At 37.8% G+C, this 18,553-nt stretch overlaps 1 protein-coding gene across 2 annotated transcripts in view; it reads left to right on the top strand.

The window, feature by feature from the left end:
• The window catches only part of LOC103719029 (protein ENHANCED DISEASE RESISTANCE 2-like), a 37,920-nt gene that overhangs the window by 19,027 nt on the left and 340 nt on the right, over positions 1–18,553 (top strand). The window contains exons 11-21 of one of the 2 annotated variants that reach the window (XM_008808085.3): positions 897–961; positions 1,620–1,691; positions 4,846–5,013; positions 5,243–5,442; positions 5,575–5,641; positions 6,144–6,319; positions 7,861–7,962; positions 8,696–8,743; positions 9,386–9,529; positions 9,620–9,715; positions 14,965–15,066. In XM_008808085.3, the coding sequence (XP_008806307.2) occupies positions 897–961; positions 1,620–1,691; positions 4,846–5,013; positions 5,243–5,442; positions 5,575–5,641; positions 6,144–6,319; positions 7,861–7,962; positions 8,696–8,743; positions 9,386–9,529; positions 9,620–9,715; positions 14,965–15,066 (1,240 nt within the window). Of the gene's footprint in view, positions 1–896; positions 962–1,619; positions 1,692–4,845; positions 5,014–5,242; positions 5,443–5,574; positions 5,642–6,143; positions 6,320–7,860; positions 7,963–8,695; positions 8,744–9,385; positions 9,530–9,619; positions 9,716–14,964; positions 15,067–18,553 lie in introns of those variants that run through there. The other variant, XM_017845700.3, reaches the window with a different exon arrangement.

The following is an 18,553-nucleotide window of genomic DNA, read 5'->3' as shown; positions in this document are numbered from 1 at the left end:
AAAACCACAGGATTTTTTCCCCAAGGGTATACATTGAGTATTTTGGATCAAGAGGATGTCAAAGGTTTTCAAAATTGCCTCAGAATGAAAGAGCTTCTGGAGAAGGTTATGATCTTTGCAGCTGAAATCTGGATCAAAGTCCAGATTGGATATTTCTGGTCTGGTTTCCTATTTGATTGGGTACCTTTAAGTAGATAGCCTCTTTTTTTTTGCTACATAGAGCCTCTTTTGATTTCTTATTTCTTTGGGAGTCCAGAAAGTATCTTCTTTTCTTTTGGTCACTTGGACTTTCACCAAGTGGTTGCACTCCCATATTTTTTGTCGTTAATGTGGACTTCATTTTCCCTTGATTAGTTTTGGTGTCTTTTTTTCCATCTTAAGTGCACTTTTTTTTTGGCCCGACAATCTTCTAATCTGAATAAAAGTTCTGGTCATGTATGCCCACGTTTCTCCAAAGAAAAGTGAAAACATTGTACTATGTGTATGTGTTTTATGTTCTCAACTAGCCTCTGAAAATAAATTCTTTGTTCAAGCATCTGAACCTAATCATGAATGTAAATCCACATGCCAGGTTTATCAGGATTAAGGTAGCCCTTTAGTTGATTAACAACTTCTTCTTTTACTGAGACAGTTCTTCATCCTTATGTGATTATTTGTTGTGTAAGCCTTCTGGCTTGATGATTCAAGGAGATTAGAATTATTTTATCTGCACTCCTTTATCTGAACCAGAACATCATGTTTCAGGTTCATTGACTTGTATTTCTTAATGCTGGTTTGGATTTGTATAATGGCTAGACCAATGTAATATAATATCATCATCAAATCTACACTTTGGCACAAAAGGTTGTGCTTTTTGTAATTATAGCATCATCCGGTCTTTCTCATTGTGTTTTCAGGTGGCACTCAAAGAAGGATTTTGTTTTCTCAAGACAGTGGTTTCGTGGTCAAGATGGGGCATATAGTAAGCGATCATTTCTGTTAAATTCTTCCACCGTTCTGATTTATGAATTTACATGCTACCCGGTACATACTTCTCTATATTGTTGTTGAATGAGATGCATAAGATCTTGGGGAACATTTCTCCAAGGCACAACAGGATGTTGCTAGCAGTATATTATACTTTCTTCCTTTTTCTTCTCTCATCACATTTCTACACACGGTCTATGCAACACCATTAAGAACTTATCTTTGAAATATACGATGCTCGAGAAGACATTTTAGTCGTTGGACCATAATGGAAATAATTGCTGGGTTATATCCTGATATGTTTTCAAGGTATTCTTATGGACTTAAATGCTGGTTAGAATTGCATGACACGATACATAGTGTGCCAATGCCTTGCACATAGCAACAGTGGCACAGTACTATGTGAATTGGCATGACACAACACAAAACAGCACAGCACAGCACAGCACAGCACAGCACAGCACAGCACCACACAGCACAGCAAACGGTACAACACAGCACAGAATTGCCATGAACTGCTACCAAACGGCACAACATAATTTGTAGGGATTAATTGTTGGTAAACAAGAGCATCTGTTATGTTCTTACGGCAAAATATTTAACATACTGCTCACATTTATTTATATGGCTTTCCTGGGTACATGCATCTGCAGCCATTTTACAGTTTCCTGCTGTCAGCAAGAATCGACCTCGAAGATCTGGTTATAAACGTACAAAAATCAATCGTAAGCTTTCGTCCTGGTTTATATATTATATGCACTCTTTATTATGTGCTACTTCATTGTTTTCTGTCATGCCTAAATCTGCTTTTCCTCCATGTTGATGATGTATTGTCTGTCTACTTATAGATGTTATAGAGTTGCATTTGTTGTCTACCCATATGACCGAATAAAGTTTACAGCTGTTCATGATTTAAGCTTTGTGTGGTATTGGCTGTTGCATTTGCTAGCCCTTCTATTTTGTGTTAGTTGTACCCTCGCGTCAACTCTTAGAGCACATATCCAAATTAAGATATGCATCAAATGTTTGAATACTTACAACATCATTTTTGTTGTTGCTTTTAGAAATTGGTTAAGAGTTGGACTCTTTTAGCAATGAGTTCATTGCATTTGTGAATTGAGGATCCACGCTATTGATCATGATCAACTTTATTTATACATCTTAAAATTCACAAGAACCTAAATTTAATGAGTGTGGCTGCTTAAGTCATAAATCAAATCAAAATATTGTATCTTGCCACAAAAGTTGCCATTTATGACCACTAGATCTATGAAAAGATGGAAGAATTATGTTTTTCTTTTGTTTTTTGAGCAATGTAATGCAAACTTTAAATTTAGATGGCTTATCATTAATTTTAACTCGTGATTTCTCGATAAGGTACTTATACCTGCACACCGCATATGCATATGCACATGCATATGTTCATACATATACTAAGAGAAAGCAATGAGAGGAGAAAGAGAAGCTAGATTGCTTTAAAGAGGAGTGGGGCATGAATTCTATCAGTCTCTTAATAATGGAATCAAGAGATCCAAAATGTTGAACAAATCATGTTAAAATGCACATTATCCTTTCATCTTGCTCCATCCCCCATTATCTCCTTGTTTTTTTTCATATTAGATTAGGATAGGAATTGGAAAGGCCAAAGTTGCACTGACTGTTAGGCCGTGGAGGATCAAGACGAGGGTGGAAAGAGATAGGAGGGTGGCATGGCATAGTGAAGCAAAACTGATATTAGAAACATATCAATTATACTTCTAATAGAGAAATTGCTCCACTCCACTAAATGATAGATATACAAGGCTCTTTCGTTAGTAACAGGACAATATAGGAGTAGTTTCAGTCCAAAATAGCAAAGAAAACCACATTCCAAGCAGTACCAGCAGCTAATATCAACTTTAAAGGATAAAGATCAGGTATTTCCCTAGATCCAAGGGAGTACCTGATATGGAGCTTCACATCTTAGAAAAATAATCAGAAAAAAGCGGCATGTTGCTGCTAGCTTCTCATATGTGACACAGTGAAAGAAAAATGAGAAGGTGCCATGGGGATGACTCCTTAAAACCCTCATTTCCAATTGTTGAACCCTAGCTGGGAGAGCAGCAGCTCTAGAGAAAATAGCACACAAAAAGTCCCCTCAAAGAACCATCAAGCCCCCCTTTAATATTATAAGCTTTTTGGAGAAGCTTCTTGCCTCAAAAGCCAAACTTCTCACCTAACACCACCTAACACCTTGTTCCCGACAATATAACTATTAACTACTATTACAATTAAGACAGAGAGACCAAAATGACCCGAAATTTCTCCTAACAAGACCTGACCAGAATGGGGAAATCAAAATTACCACTACCGCTAGACTGGGCAGACCATTAGAACACTTTAAAACTCTAATTTGACCCTTTCAATAGTATTGGAAACTTATATGTCTATGGTTATTATTATTTTGCGTCATTCTCTCTAGGGTAGAGAGAACTCACCTCCATGCTGGTCGCAAGCTTTGCAGCTTGACCCTTGTAAGCAACAATATTGATGAATTCTTCATCTATCCATGAGTCCTCATGCTCAGGTTTACCTGCCCTCCTGACAAGGAAGCAGTAGTATTTACCAGCTCTAGTCTTGAGTTCTCGCACTAAAACACACTTTCAACCTCATTTTCCTTGCTGCATATCTGATTCAATGTTTCATGGTCTGTGCTTCTCAGTTCAGTCCCTAAATCACCATTTCAGGCACAAAGATCCGAAACAATAAAGATGGGAGATATGTTTAAACCATGGGGAAGCTCCACCTCATAGGCATTTTCTCCAAACTTGTGCAAAATTCTGCATGGGCCTATGTTTTTGCTCTTCAATTTGTGACGGTAGCAACGGGAAGCCTTTCTTTTCGAAGAAACATGATGACATAGTCCCCAACTTGGTGTTCCTTGAACATCCTATGTTGACCATAAATTTCTTTGTACTTCTGATTCATCTCCAACAACTTTCGACAGACCTCCTCTTGGGTTCCTTTAAATTTTTGGTAGAAGCAAGAGCATCATCGCTAATAGCTGCTAGTTTCATATGTCCATAAGATCAACAACCTGGTTCCCCGGCTGTACAGAATTTCAAAAAGACTCTTTCCTGTAGATCCATTCACAAAGCTGCATCGGTGCCCAACTAGTACACAGTGTTAAAACTTAAAACAGTACATCTCTTGCTACCAACACTCGGCATGGTTGGCTATTGCTTTCCAGTATGGTACAGTATGCCTCATACTAATGGGTATGGTCTGGTATGTAAAACCTTTTCAAAAATAGCACATTCCATTAGTTAAAACTCTTGGTTTATAATATAGTCATTGTAATGTGTCTGTTTCTCATCTCGTTTGTAAAGTTAATGGTTTTTCATGTTCGGAACAGTTTTCATTTCCCTTGTTTTGTTTCTTTTGTCATTTTCAACTTACTGTTTGTCATATTATTTAACACTGTTTGGAGTTTTACATAAATAAAGGTTTAGTTGATTTTGGCTTTATCTATAATCATGCACTATGCATGTATCTGATGTATTGAATATTTGAAAGAAGCTTATCTTTATGTATACAAAGCTGGCTTAAGCAATGATTGATCTTATGGACATGAACATGTTTTTGATACAAGTCATGCTCAGAGATTTCCACGCATTTCTTTCTAATAATGCAAATTATCTTAAAATTGATCGTAATGCCATACTTGTTATGTTATTTGATTGCTGATGTGGGTGTAACTTGTTAATAATTGACTTCTAGTATTCCAATTTCTTTCTGGCTTGATTACATCCATTCAGGTATTTGTTTTGGGCATTTCCGTATGTAACAGTTGAATTGGTTCTTAAAGCAGTAGTTCTAAGGCTGAGCCTCATTTTGCAGCTTCTATTTGGGAAATTAGAAGACTAAACACATCAGAGTCTCCAACTGCAAAATGCCTTGTGACTCAGATGTTGGAAATCCGATCAAGTGTCTGGGCTAGATGGAAGAGACAGCACAGCTCCAATTTTGAGAAAACCATTCCTTATGCTTTACTATGCCAAGTAGCAGGTTCGTTCACCCTGCGTTTCATTATGTACACACGAATGTCTATTTTCATGCATGTATGTGTCCACGTGTGAGCAAGTATTTTGCATGTGGACATGCTTCAATTATGGGAGTCTCCTGAGTGTAAAAGGAGATGCCTGATATAGTCTCTGGGAAACGTTTGTATTTTGAACTATTGAACTGTATTCTTTTGCTTCTGTAGAGGAAGCCATTGACCTCTTTGACTATTCAGGATTAAGAGAATATTTTGGAGCAAATCCTGCCTTCATATCTGATTCTTCCTCCACAATTGTGCATTCAAAAATCTCTGACATTTCAAGTGACGGTGCTGCATTTGAGGAATCTGAAGTTAAGGATGAGTTCTATGATGCAATTGCAAATGATGACTCGTTGGAAGATGAAGATAGTGATGATGATGTCGAAGTCTCCAAGGTAGTGCCAATTATTTAAAAGAAAAGGAAAAATTAATGTTTGTCGATGACATGTCACTGCAAGTTTTATCTTTCAAAATTATCCATAATAATCATGAAACAAATATGGAATTCTGAATACACTGTTTGTCAGGATGGAAGAATCAGACTAAGGAATGTTTCATGGGCCATTGCAAGCTTGGCTTTGAAGCGAAGTACAGGTAATCTCTGGCTTGAAGCTATAGATATATACCTGAGATGCATCTTTTTAGCTCTATTTAAGGTTTTAAGGGCCCGACCTTACTGTTCCATACTGGTCATACTGTACCACACCAGTAGGGAACAAGTTTTGGATACAGCACGCTTCGGAAAACTAGATACCAGACTGGCATTACCTTAATGGCACTCAATATGCCCAATACCAGTAGTGTGCCAGTACTGGTACCAGTACTTAAAACAGTGGCTATATCATTACTAATTTTTTCTATTTATAATGCTTAACCATATTAGACCCAACATTCAACAAAAAACTGTTGTTTATAATAAGCCAAACTTCTTTCCTTTTATATCAATTATTAATGTTACTTGTTCATTTATCGTGCTGGAAAATAAATTTTAGTTTTATCATTATTTTTTATGCTACATTATAATTTTCTTCATGATAATGATGAGTCAATGTTTAACAATGTTATACTGAATTATAAAGATTCTTCATTGATGCAGCTTTAGTTGAGAATAATGAGTTGAATGCCAACTTTCCTCCAATCACCATTGATCCAAGTCAGTTTCATGGTTCATTGCATCAAGGAAAAGGTGAAACTGATACCAACTGTTGGACTACTCCAAATGGTCAAGGGTTCATGATAAGAGGGAAGACCTACTTGAAAGATTACTCTAAGGTTGGCGGCATATTCTCATTCTACATTCTTTCAACATGATTTATTTAGATCACCATCATTTTTATCTTAGTTTACTTACATACAGAAACAGCTGCAGTAGATACTAAATACCAATGCAACATATTTCTTTTGAAGGTAACAACTAATATTGAATTCACTCCCTAAAAATGATGAAAAGCTGACTTTAGGGACACTATTTGTCTGCAGAACAAATCCTTGATATTGGATTCCTTGAGAAAAATATCTGAATGCAAATAGCACAAACTGCCATCCTTGAGTGTTGAACTTGATGCATATCTTACAACTAGGTTGGTTCTGTCCAGATATGCCTCACTTTTGTTTTTGTGAGTTGATCTGTTGTCTTGATAAAAACATTATGGAGACTTAAACATTGTAAGCATTCCCCTGCAAAAGTTTCAACATTGGAAGTCATAGCAACCATGGAACAGCTTCTTAATTTACATTATATGTAACAAAACACAGGAAAGGACTATTACGAAGACCCATCTACCTTGAAATTTAACACCAACATGATTATACTTTCTTGGGTCTGTTTTCCCAAGAATTTGGCATCATGCATGTTAGAGATAATGATGTAGTGCATGATCACAGACTTAAGCATATATAATATATGCTTATGTATTTTTTTCATGTTACACATGTGAGGAACCATAATCTATGAGCATATGTTTATGTATTTTTCTTAATCCAAAACATGATGCATCCATAGTCTGTTGTAATTGTATGTGTTCCGGACAGGGCATTCTATTGTATCAGTATCTTGGCATCTACTCACTGGGGTTGCTATCTTGTGCTAATGTTGCTAGTTCTAGAAAATGTTATGGTGGTTTGACTTTAAAAACCATGGCTACCACCTTCCATCTTGACTTCATCTTTTATTCTAGCACAAGATCTTTAGGTTTTTGTGTTTAAATAGATAGATAAATGGCAAGATGAATTGTTTGGAATCTGCTAGTTGGATCTTATGGTGGTGGACTTCGACACTTTATGGAACCATGTCTTTCATGAGTTGCAGAATAGATGTTCTTAGGTGCTCTATAAGAGATGTTTATAGTTGTTTGACATTTTTTTAATATGCGAAGTGTAATTAAATAAAGAAAAATGTAATAACAAGTATGCTATCCCCACATTCCTAGCAAGATTTTTGAAGTATCACCGTAGAGTGGAAAGGAAAAAAAAAAGTGATTAGGCATTTTTCATTTTCTAGATGTTTCACTCCAGACATGTGCATTCATAAAGTAATGGCATTCATTGCTACTATGTAAGTATAGTTGCAGGCTCTGTTAACTATCCTAACTTGCTCCTACAGTGTTTCTGACTTTCTTCAGTTTTGTTTAAACATTCTAATTTAATGGAGATTTTATTCATTAAATGCATGGATAACATATTTTCATTAAAGCATATGCCATCTGCAATGAGCTAAAATTTTGACATATGCACCATTTTTTTTCATAATATATACAAGCATTTTAATTGTTAACTTCTGTAGCAATCACTAATACTGTAACAATGCAAAATAGGTTGTGGGGGGAGATCCTCTTCTGAAGCTTATTGCAGTTGACTGGTTCAAGGCTGATTTTAGCATTGATAAAGTTGCATTGCATCCCAAATGTCTTGTTCAGGTAAAAATTAATCTCTATTAAAACTTTATAGTATTCAAATAATTTTGTTATGATGCATTTCGAAGAAAGGAGTTTTACATCTCACTTGTCTACAACGAAACAATGGTTTTCACATGTTCAGCTTACTGCTCATATCACTTAATAATTACAATGTGGTAACACAAATGCATGAGACTGCAAGTTAGGCAGGGAATTAAATTTCCAGCAGCCATTTTTTTAAAAGTATGAACATCAGATTGTGTTATTACATTCCATGATTAGCTCACACATAGTATCAATGCAAATAGCATGATTGGCTATCGAAATTGAGACTGTATTTCTTATCATGATTTAAACATTGAGAAAACCAAAACTCTGTAGCCAAAAAGGAAAAAAAAATCCAAAAATCAAATGTGGTTTGGGAGTTTCTTGCTTAACATCAAGTTGTTAGTACTGGTTAGACCTGCCTGCCACTCCACCCTAGCCCAACCAAGAACAACAACCATCCTGTTATGTCATAACTAGATGAGTGGAAGAAGATAGGAATAAGGAGATCTCCATGTGGCTAATAAGAATTTCCACTCCTCCCATCTCAGTTCCAACAAATCTATCATCTGAAAAAGATACGAGTTCTGGCAATAGTACTGCAATTACATGTAATACTTTTTTATATAATGGATTCTGTTAATATTTACCAGAATTTGGAATGTAAATACCTATTCTGATATTTTCCTTTTCCATTATTCTGTGTCAGTCAGAAGCTGGAAAAAAGCTGCCATTTGTTCTCATTATAAACTTAGAGGTAAGTGTATTAACTATCATTGTATTTCTTCGACTCCTATTAGACATTTCTTACATTACAAATTCCATAATTTGGCTATATCATCACGAGCTTCTATATCATTTATTATCCTTAAAATGATAATGGTGACCATTAAGCCTTATCCTAGCTTCCTGGTCCTATTCGATACATATATTTGTCTTCTGGAAAGTCTTAGATTGTTACACTAGAAGAATTTTAAAAGAAAGCCTACTTTATACCATGATGAGAGTATCTGTATTGGTCATCACACAGTTCTGTATAACCATCTACTCAGCTAACTATATGAGAATCTACAGCTTGAGACTGACAGTTTTTTTTCGGTTGCCAGATCTCTTTTGGCAGCCAATAAACCATAGAAGCTTCTGCAAGAATCTGCAACCAAAATCCTCAATTTAAAGTTTTATAAAGGAATCTTGATGTGAAACTAAAATAACCCTGTAAAATCCAGCTGGCCTATTTGTTGAGAATGTCAACCTGACAGTATATTAAATATTACATTTGATGAACTTAAGGCTAACTGATTAATTACTTTTCCATCAATGAAATTAGTTTTTTTTAATGTTGTTTTCCAAATTTCTGTTGTTCTTTTCCTCTAATAAGGATTATTCTGTTAAATTGCAGATTCCCGCAAAACCAAATTACAGCTTGATTCTTTATTATGCTGCAGAGAGGCCTGTGAATAAGCAATCTTTGTTGGGTAGATTTATAGATGGAACTGACATGTTTCGGGATGCAAGATTCAAACTAATACCAAGTATTGTAGAGGTCTGCATTGTTAAACAGAAAGCATGCTGTTGTTTTACATCCTGTTATTGGTATGGAGGCTTCAATTGTTGTACCTTGATTGAAACATAGGGCTATTGGATGGTCAAGCGAGCAGTCGGAACCAAAGCTTGCCTATTGGGGAAAGCAGTGACATGCAAGTACCTCCGTGAAGATAATTTTCTAGAGGTAATAATCCTGATCTGAGTATGCTAAATTGCTAATCATACTTTTATTTGATATAGTGCTTCCGTTAGACATCATTTGATCTTCTGTGGAATATAGCTACAGTGCATAAGTTTTATGATTTTTGTATGTCATGTTTATAGCTGTAGTATATGATTGTCAAAATCATCATTGGATCGGATCGGGATGGGTCAGGCTGGGTTAATCATGTTGGATTGTGTGTTGACTTTTGAGAGTCAACTTATGGCTGGTTTGGGTTAAGCAATCCCAACTCATGGTTGGGTAAAGTTTAAGCTTCCAGATGGTAATTTTTAAGTTGATTTATCCAAAGTTGACCCAACCGACCTATTGCCACCTTAGATGCATTGCCCCAAAATCATTATCTTCCTCATTCAAAATAGGTCACTGAATTGGCCAGTCATTCAATATTACAATATTGACTCATCTCGGCCTGAGCTTCAAGCTTCACTTCTTGCCTTGAATTGCGTATGAATTTTCTGATTAAATCTTTTCTTCATATGGATCTACAGACAAATATTTTCTGCTAATACTATTTATGTGTTCAAAACTCAAATATACTCCAATGCAAGCACCTTCTCATTTTCTACATGTGAGTTCAAAGCTACACAATGCTCTTCAGCATCATACAAATCCCCACTATTTGACCGCAAAAATTTGATATAATGATGACAATAATACATCTAATTAACCATATAAACAATCTTGCAAAACTCGAGTAACCTACCTGGTATCTTTGCTGTACTTTTAACAATCAGCAACACCCATCCTACATTTTTTCCAATGTGCATGTAGAATAACATTGATTCATCATTTTATCTAGCTATGCTTCACAAGGCACCACTTTCTCTGGACATGCTATAAAATGCATGTGACACCTTGCTTAATTTCCTCTCAGATTTCTTACATTCAACACTATAAATAAGAGTGTGAAGGATACATTAGATGGCAAGGGTGACTTACATGTTCCTTCCACCTCTAACTAATTATGTTGAAGATTGGCATATGGCCCTTCTCATTGTGCTCAAACTTAGAAATTACTAACTGTTGAACATTCATTACCACTATATGAATAATACACATGAGAAGCTTATTAGTTTGCTGTGGCAATCAAAACAACGTATGCGTGACAATAGGACTGAGGTGCCTCCTAGATGCTGACAAAGAGGAAATTGGGGCCTCCAAGCAGAACAAGATGATATGCTTGGTGCTGACCACTATGGAGTTTGTTTTTGCTGATATAATGCAGCAAACATGCATCCAATTGAAAAGGGTCGGTATTAGCTTATATCAAGCAATGTTGAACCGGCCCGTACCGGCTGGTTCAGTCAGTACCAAACCGGTACCGGCTCTGACCGGTCTGGTTCGGTGTTAAAAATCGGTACCAGCCCCTACCGGCCCGTACCGGTCGGTACCGACCCACACCGACCTGTACCGGCCCGTTCTGGTTCCAATTTTTTTTTGGGAGCTTTTGGATGCATGAACCAAGCCGAACCAGTGGTACCGGTTTGGCACCGATTCGAACTGGTACCGACGCCCACTAGTACGTCGATATGGTATCAGTAACGTACCGAACCAAGCCAAGTACCGTACCAGTACGGGTATGTACCGGTGGGAACCGAGCCGGTTTGCACTGATACGAGTATGGAACCGATCGGCTCCGACCCAGATGGGGTTGGAACTGATTTCAAGGGCTGTACCGAACCGGTGCATGTTGGTTTCAGTCTGGTACGGGTTGAACCGACCAGAACCGGTCCGTTCAGCATACCATGGTCTTATCTGATGCTGAATTATCTAGTTGTACGAGAGATGAATCTAATGGGGCAGCGATGCGCCCATTTTAAGGTAGACTGTCATTCGATTCCTCTTGCAAGTTGTCATCCAGCCAATGCAAGCAAAACTGGAGTACTTTGGCCTTATTCTGTAGCAAGATGTGAAGCCTCCTAACTAACAAAAGGCTGCACAACTTGGTTTTGGCACACTGTAATATGAGGTTGAGATTGGAGCAGGGTTTGCTGAACCGGTCGGAATCGATCGGTTTAGCCTGTACCGTACCGGTACCGGCCAGCACCGGTATGGGCAAGGAGCTGTTTGGTTCCGACCTCCTCCCTCGAGCCGATGAGGATCACCCGTCTCGCTCGCGGTTCTGACCCCTTCTTTGCTCCCGGGAGAAGGGGAAAAGAGAGGAGAAGAGAGGAGGAGAGAGGGGAAGAAAGGAAAGGAAGAGAGTTTGAGAAGGAAAAAGAAGGAAAGAAAAAAAAGAAAGAAAAGAAAAAAAAGGGCTCCGCGCGCGGGGCAGCCCGCGTGAGCGGGGAATCGCTCGTGCCCGCGCGTTCCATGCACAAGGAACCGCGCGCTGGCTTTCCCGCTCTCGCACGTAGTTCCCCACGTAGGGCAGCGAGCCCACGCGGCACCGCGCGCGGGCGCGAGCCCACACGGCCCCGCATGGGCATTTAATGCACATATTTATAGGACATGATACCCTCACTCTAATTTAGGCATTAAACCCAATACAGAATTATGGTCAAAATAGGACTCGACAATAAAAAATATACTAGAATTATTCTATTACAAATATGAAAATCTGGCTAAAATTTGGTACTATCCCTGATGGAAATAAATCAATTATTTGATTATTGCAGTTTTTGCCTACGGATTCGCTAGCTCTTTCGATACTTAGTCTAGTTGGTCATAGCACCTGTTGGCTTCACCTTGTGCTACATCGCGAATGACTTTGTCCATGATGAGGACTCTATGCTTTGGTTGGTTATAGATGAACAAGCTCATTAGAGCCTGAATAGAATGAACCATCGCAAAGGAGCTAGGTCTGCACAATGTGGACAAGATGGCGGAGGAGAATATCTCACCCACCAGCAGCTCAATCAATGGATTCTAATCAGCGGCTCGATCACTAGATGTTTGGGTTTGAGGCATAGTGCATGGGCCTTCAGAGCCAATCAAGGCATAGGGTCTAGTCATCCAGCCATAGCAGGTCAGTGCAGTAGGAAAGGCAAGTCCAAGGGCAGAGAGCTATAGTTATCAACCCAGTTAAGGTAGTTGATGACATATCGGTCTCGGAAGATGAAACCAAGACACCGGGCCCATCAGATCCTATCTTGCCTAGATCATCTAGCGATGCTAATGGCAATGATAATGAAATTCTAATGATGGGTACTATGGAGGTTAAGGTGGACAGGGTGGTTGGTTTGGAGGTGATAGTGGTTATTTCATCGGCTTAGTCCATTCAACAGCAAGGTAGAGTGCACATGCCATGCTGGATCAAGACCATGAGGCTTCAACAAAATTCTGACGTGACTGAGAGACATTATCGTTATAGGAGAAGAGGATCCAAGGGTGATGCAGCTTAGGGCACAGAAGATCAAGGTTATGGGGGTCGGTATTGGGAGATTGGAGAGTCAATTGCAAGAAGCTATATCAAGGATGAGAATTATATGTGCACCTAGCATATTAGAAGCTGAGTTGATGAAAAAAATGGACAAGAGATGAAAGTATATACGGAGATGTACCAGGATACTCAAGAGCTATTACATCGAATGAAAGGAGTGGATAATAATGAAAGATTTGCCAATGCGTCAGATAGCTACAGTGGACTGCGGATCTCATCACATACCAAAGACAGATCTTTTAGTGCATCAGATAGTCAGAGTGGAAAGTATGATCCATCCATGTACATTCCTTACTTATTCTTCCTCTCATCATATCCTAAGGGATTTGACTTTGCATATTACACCTCCCGATATGGGTATAATGAGGGGTGAGAGTACACTGCTGCCTCTTACTACCTTGAGCAAGGATGGCTAGGCTCTTGCGACTACCAGATGTACATGAAGCCATAGTATCAGGAACCATAGCTAGGTCAATCTTAGATATCATATGACTAGCAGGGATGGGGATAGTATCCAGGCCAATATAATATTCAAGGTCGGAACTATAAACAAGACCCAACTGTCTATGAGAGCCATGGATACTCAAGATTGATTTTATAAAGTGAATCATTTTTGTTTAAAGCTATACTTTATTTTCACTTATAAATATTAGTTTCTTGATATATTGTTGACTCAATGACTGTTGGTACCAGGGTCTGCTGTGCCGGTATCGGGCACCGTACCGGTTGTCCAGAGGCACGAGTCGGTACGGGCCCGTGTAGTGCCGTACCAGGCCTGTATCGACATAGAAGACCGTGGGACGTGGGACAGAGGAAAAAAGAGAGAGCGAGTGGGTGAGGGAAGAAGGCCGGCGGAGGGTGGCAGAGGCCGGCGGAGGGTGCGGTTGGCAAAGGCCACGGCCAAACTTCTGTTTTAAAAAAAATTGCGATTTTTAAGTGAAGTCGGCAAATTGTTTGCCGGCTTCACTTAAATATCACAAAATTATACCGGCCCTCCGCCAGCCTCCCTACCTCTCCCTCTCCCTCCCCCACTCGCTCTCTCTTTTCTTCTCTTTCCTTCTTCTTCTCCTCCGGTGATAGCGTTTCGGTTTATTTGTTGGAACCGTCCCGATAAGCCGCTAGTATGGCTCAGGACGCTCCGAACAAGGTGGTTCGGGATGGTTCTGCCAACCTTAGTTGGTACCATTATCGACACTTCGGTATCACACATCCATTGAATGCAATTAAAACACTAAAAATACAAAACAAAGTCACCCCAGTAGCCTTATTAGACATAGAAACACAAAAAAAGCTGAAAAGACAAAAAAAGAGAGGACATCTATGTGTACTGTTACCATGTCCGTATGCAACCCCGTAGCATGTCTTGATACGGGATAGACCGATACTGTACTGATCTAACAAAACCTGGTCTGCTACTGCCCTCTGTTCCAGTTTTTGAAACCTTGCTTATAACATTAAAGTTTGAGTCGAGGGTGGTGCATTCCAGCAAGCGTGCACCAGCATGGACTAATACAAACTAGCATAGACCAACATGCATGATACAAGGGCATGTTCCACCATACAATGACTGGATTAAAAATTCATACAATGAAATTGTGAACAAGTAGTTAGGTAAATTATATATAGATGGGATAAGGCTACTTGGTTAAGGTATGTGCTGTGAATCCAGTTTTAGATTTTGTAATCTTCCCTTGAGTCTTAAGATTTTTCAGTTGACCATAATATTCTTTTAATTGACATAGGCTGATAATATTTCACTGCAGAATTTAGTAGTAGCTCCTCTGCAGTCTTTCTTTTCAGGAATGCTAATGTAACTTCTCCTTTGCAGATTGATGTTGATATTGGCTCTTCGTCTGTCGCAAGGAGTATAATCAGTTTGGTTCTTGGATACATCACAGGCATTGTTGTTGACCTTGCCATCCTGATTGAGGTCTGTAACCCAGTTAGTCACTACCTAAGAGAAGTTTCTCTATTATCCTTTTTCAAAAAAAATGTTCCTATTATCATCAGTACTTAATGATAAGTTTTTGATGTTAACTTCACAGACCTTATTGTTGTTCAGTTATTGTATTTTCCCTCAACCATCTATGATGTTCCATGGAAGTGCATGCAATGACTTTTGTCTGCTTATTGATATCAAACTGTCGTACCAGTTACTGTAAATAGATAATTAGGAAATCAGCAAAGACCTGGTAAAAGTATCAGCTTTAACATGCTAGAAACAATAGTCCAACAACAATTTGGACCTGGAAAAAAACAGAAAGATTTCTGATGATTATAAGGGCTTGATTATGTGGAAATTTTTTATGTTCGTTTAACTTGGCTTGCATTTTAGTCTACTTCAGTTTTTATCTCCTTCAAGAAAAGAATGCTAAGAAATATGCTAGCATAAACCTCTTACAAGAGCAATCATGTCATGTTAGAAATGGGGGGTTTTTGGACATCTATATGTGGTACATACATTCCACTCATATGGTTAGGTAGATTTAAATAGAATTAAAATATATTTAATCAAATAATCATATTAAAGATTTAGTCTACCTTCTTATAGTAAATGAGTTCTATTCTTCCTATAGCCTATTTGCATTTTCACTCCAAAGAAATGCTTAAGTTCTATCTTTAACAAAGAAGTTGTGGCTTGCAAAAATATTAAAAATTTTGTTTCCATTGTGGCATTCAAATTAGTCTTTGCTTTTATGTTCTAGATGTAAACACAATAGGATTGTGGAAGTGATTTTTTGTTTCAAAATTGTGAGGTAAAAGGGGACAATCTAGGCTACAGAATTCAATAATTTCCATGAACTTTTATTCAAAAGGATTTTCGTGGAGAAGTCGTCATCCTTGATCTAGAGAATGCACTAGTCACTCTTATATACATCTGCATCTTTTGTTTCAATCTCTCGATTCCTGTCGGTGTCTATATCAACCACTTAAATTTAGCTAATAGATCAGCGTTCACAGCCAAACAACTGATATGTCTGCAAGTAACAGAATAAGTGCTTCATGCAAGTCAACATCCAAGTCAACATCCAAGTCAACAATATAGAAATTAAGCTTCAAGTTGAATGCAAAAATTGAACACTCTAATCTGTATCTTATGAAAGGGATAGAAGATAATAGCTTAGAATGTATTATCTTACATGAATGTAAGTGGACATTTTCATGTAACCCTCCACCTTAAAGGCATTGTTTAAATTTCAAATATTAATGACTTAGAATTTATCATTTATGCTTCAAAAATAAATAATAACCACTCATGTGGTGACAAAAAGGGAATCAATGCAAAACACAGGTGGGTTGATGATTGATATGTAGAGACTTTAGGAAGTTTAGGGATCAATTAAAAAGAGAGTTGATAATTGCATAGTATATTTAACTGTAGTCAAATATATAAGAATATATCATGTCATTAGTGAATAATGGGGGCATTCAGTAAGATGAATGCCCCCAGGACATCTGTCAATATTCCCCTAACTTCTCTCATCAGAATATACTTATAAGTTTCTGTTTCTAGAAACACCACCATTTCTTTGAACATCCAACATTGGCATTTATGTTCAAAACCTCACCAATAGAACGGAATTGTTGGAAAACATCTTCTCAACTTGAACATAAAATGCCCTTGGCATTTTATATAGTCATTCAAAATTTTCCCTTATTATTTGTATTGCTGTGCTCCCTTTACATGCATTCTCTTATGTTTAGCTTGTACTTATTAGCCTGTTAATTGCATTCATCTAGGACACTTATCTTCTTTACTTGGAACCTTTATTTCCATGACATATCACCTTAGAGTTTGTGCTACTGCAAACATTCTATGCAAGACCTCCTTTCATGCATCTTCCTCTTTGACCTAGTCCTCTTTTATCTTCTGCTACCTTTTGTTCCTCTTTCTTTTAACCTGATTTCATGCTACCTTACAAGCAACAACCCTCAAGACTGCACTAGTTATTCTAGGCATCTTTGGAGCCTCTTCAATGTGAAATGCCCTTTGGGCATTTTTTTCCTCTAATTTTTATTTTGATGCATTGTCCCACCAGTCTTCTCATTTGCGTTGGATAACTGTCATGTTGTTTTGTGTATGGACTCAAGTTATCCCTAACTTATATACTAGCTTCTTCTCATTGTGGTTTTTTTTAATTGACTCTGCCACATTCGGTCCTTTCCAATAGTCAGTGTCATCAATAGAGAGAGACCTAATCATAATGCGAGGCAATTGCTGAGGTGCTTTATGCTTCTCGAAACATTCCTGTGCTCATGATAATTTCCCCTTCTAGCATAAAAAAATTCTACCAGTTGCAAGTAGTTATAGATATATAAGTTGGCTCCAGTGGCCCTTGGTCTTTTAGCATGAAATCATTCAGTCAGTGTAGTGGAATATCTTTATATTTCGGAGTATAATATATATCATCAATAGAGTGAGACACCTAATCATAAAAAAAAAACCACTTTTCATGCTTCCAGTGAACTTTTCCTTAGTTTCTGGTATTTCTCCCCTTTTGTTTCTCATACATGTGATGGCACCTTGCTTCATGCTGAAGTGAGTATGCTCAAATGAATTTGAATACTGAAGCATTTAAAACTAGTTGCTAAGGTACAGTTGTTGACCTTTCATGCACAACGTGGGCCTTTTTGCTTCTCCATATTTAATTACCAGTGAAAGGGGGTTTCATCTTTAGTTTATGAGAAATTATTTTCCAAATTCCTCCTTTTAAGATTTTATCCCAGTAGATTGTAACCATTCAATCTTTCCTATTCTTGGATATCTGCATATCTATGTCAGTGATATCAATGGCATTCAGTTTTTTGTTTATTGGGAAGTGGAACCTTTGATGCTTCTTTGAGGTCTAGTGTATGGCATCTTTCTTCTTCTTGTTTCTGTATTTAAAAGAATAGGGTGGATTTAGATACCCATGAAGAGATGGAGAGAAATTAGCCAATTCATCAGACAAGCAAGGAAGGGTGGCTGGAGGAAAACATCAATACTTGTGTTTTAGTTGTGTCATCACATTAGTGGGGCACATACATACATATATACATGCACGCGCTCCATATTGAGCTGTGGTGGAGTTTTCTTGTACACGTCAGCTTTGGACTTTTTCAGGGCAAGGGCCATAATGCATATCTTTCATCCAAAGAATTTAGAAATAGATTTTTGAGTGTTCCCTGATATAGTTATGGATTGACTTGAATGTTTTGCTGATGAGATTTCTTGCTATTTTCGTTGGATTATGTAAATCACATTCTCTGCCATGACATTGTGGTATCAAATTATGCTTTATTCTAGTAATTCAAGGCCTTGAACAGAAAGCAATGATCTGTTTGCTTTTTTTTTTTGTTTTTTTTTTTTCAAGTGTGCGTGTAGAAATGATCTGTTTAAGCGTTACTAGCAAGTATATCAATAAATGATGCTAATG

This window comes from Phoenix dactylifera, chromosome 7 (assembly GCF_009389715.1).
Source record: "Phoenix dactylifera cultivar Barhee BC4 chromosome 7, palm_55x_up_171113_PBpolish2nd_filt_p, whole genome shotgun sequence".
Classification (NCBI taxonomy): domain Eukaryota; kingdom Viridiplantae; phylum Streptophyta; class Magnoliopsida; order Arecales; family Arecaceae; genus Phoenix; species Phoenix dactylifera.
This window is presented reverse-complemented; position numbering and strand designations above follow the sequence as displayed.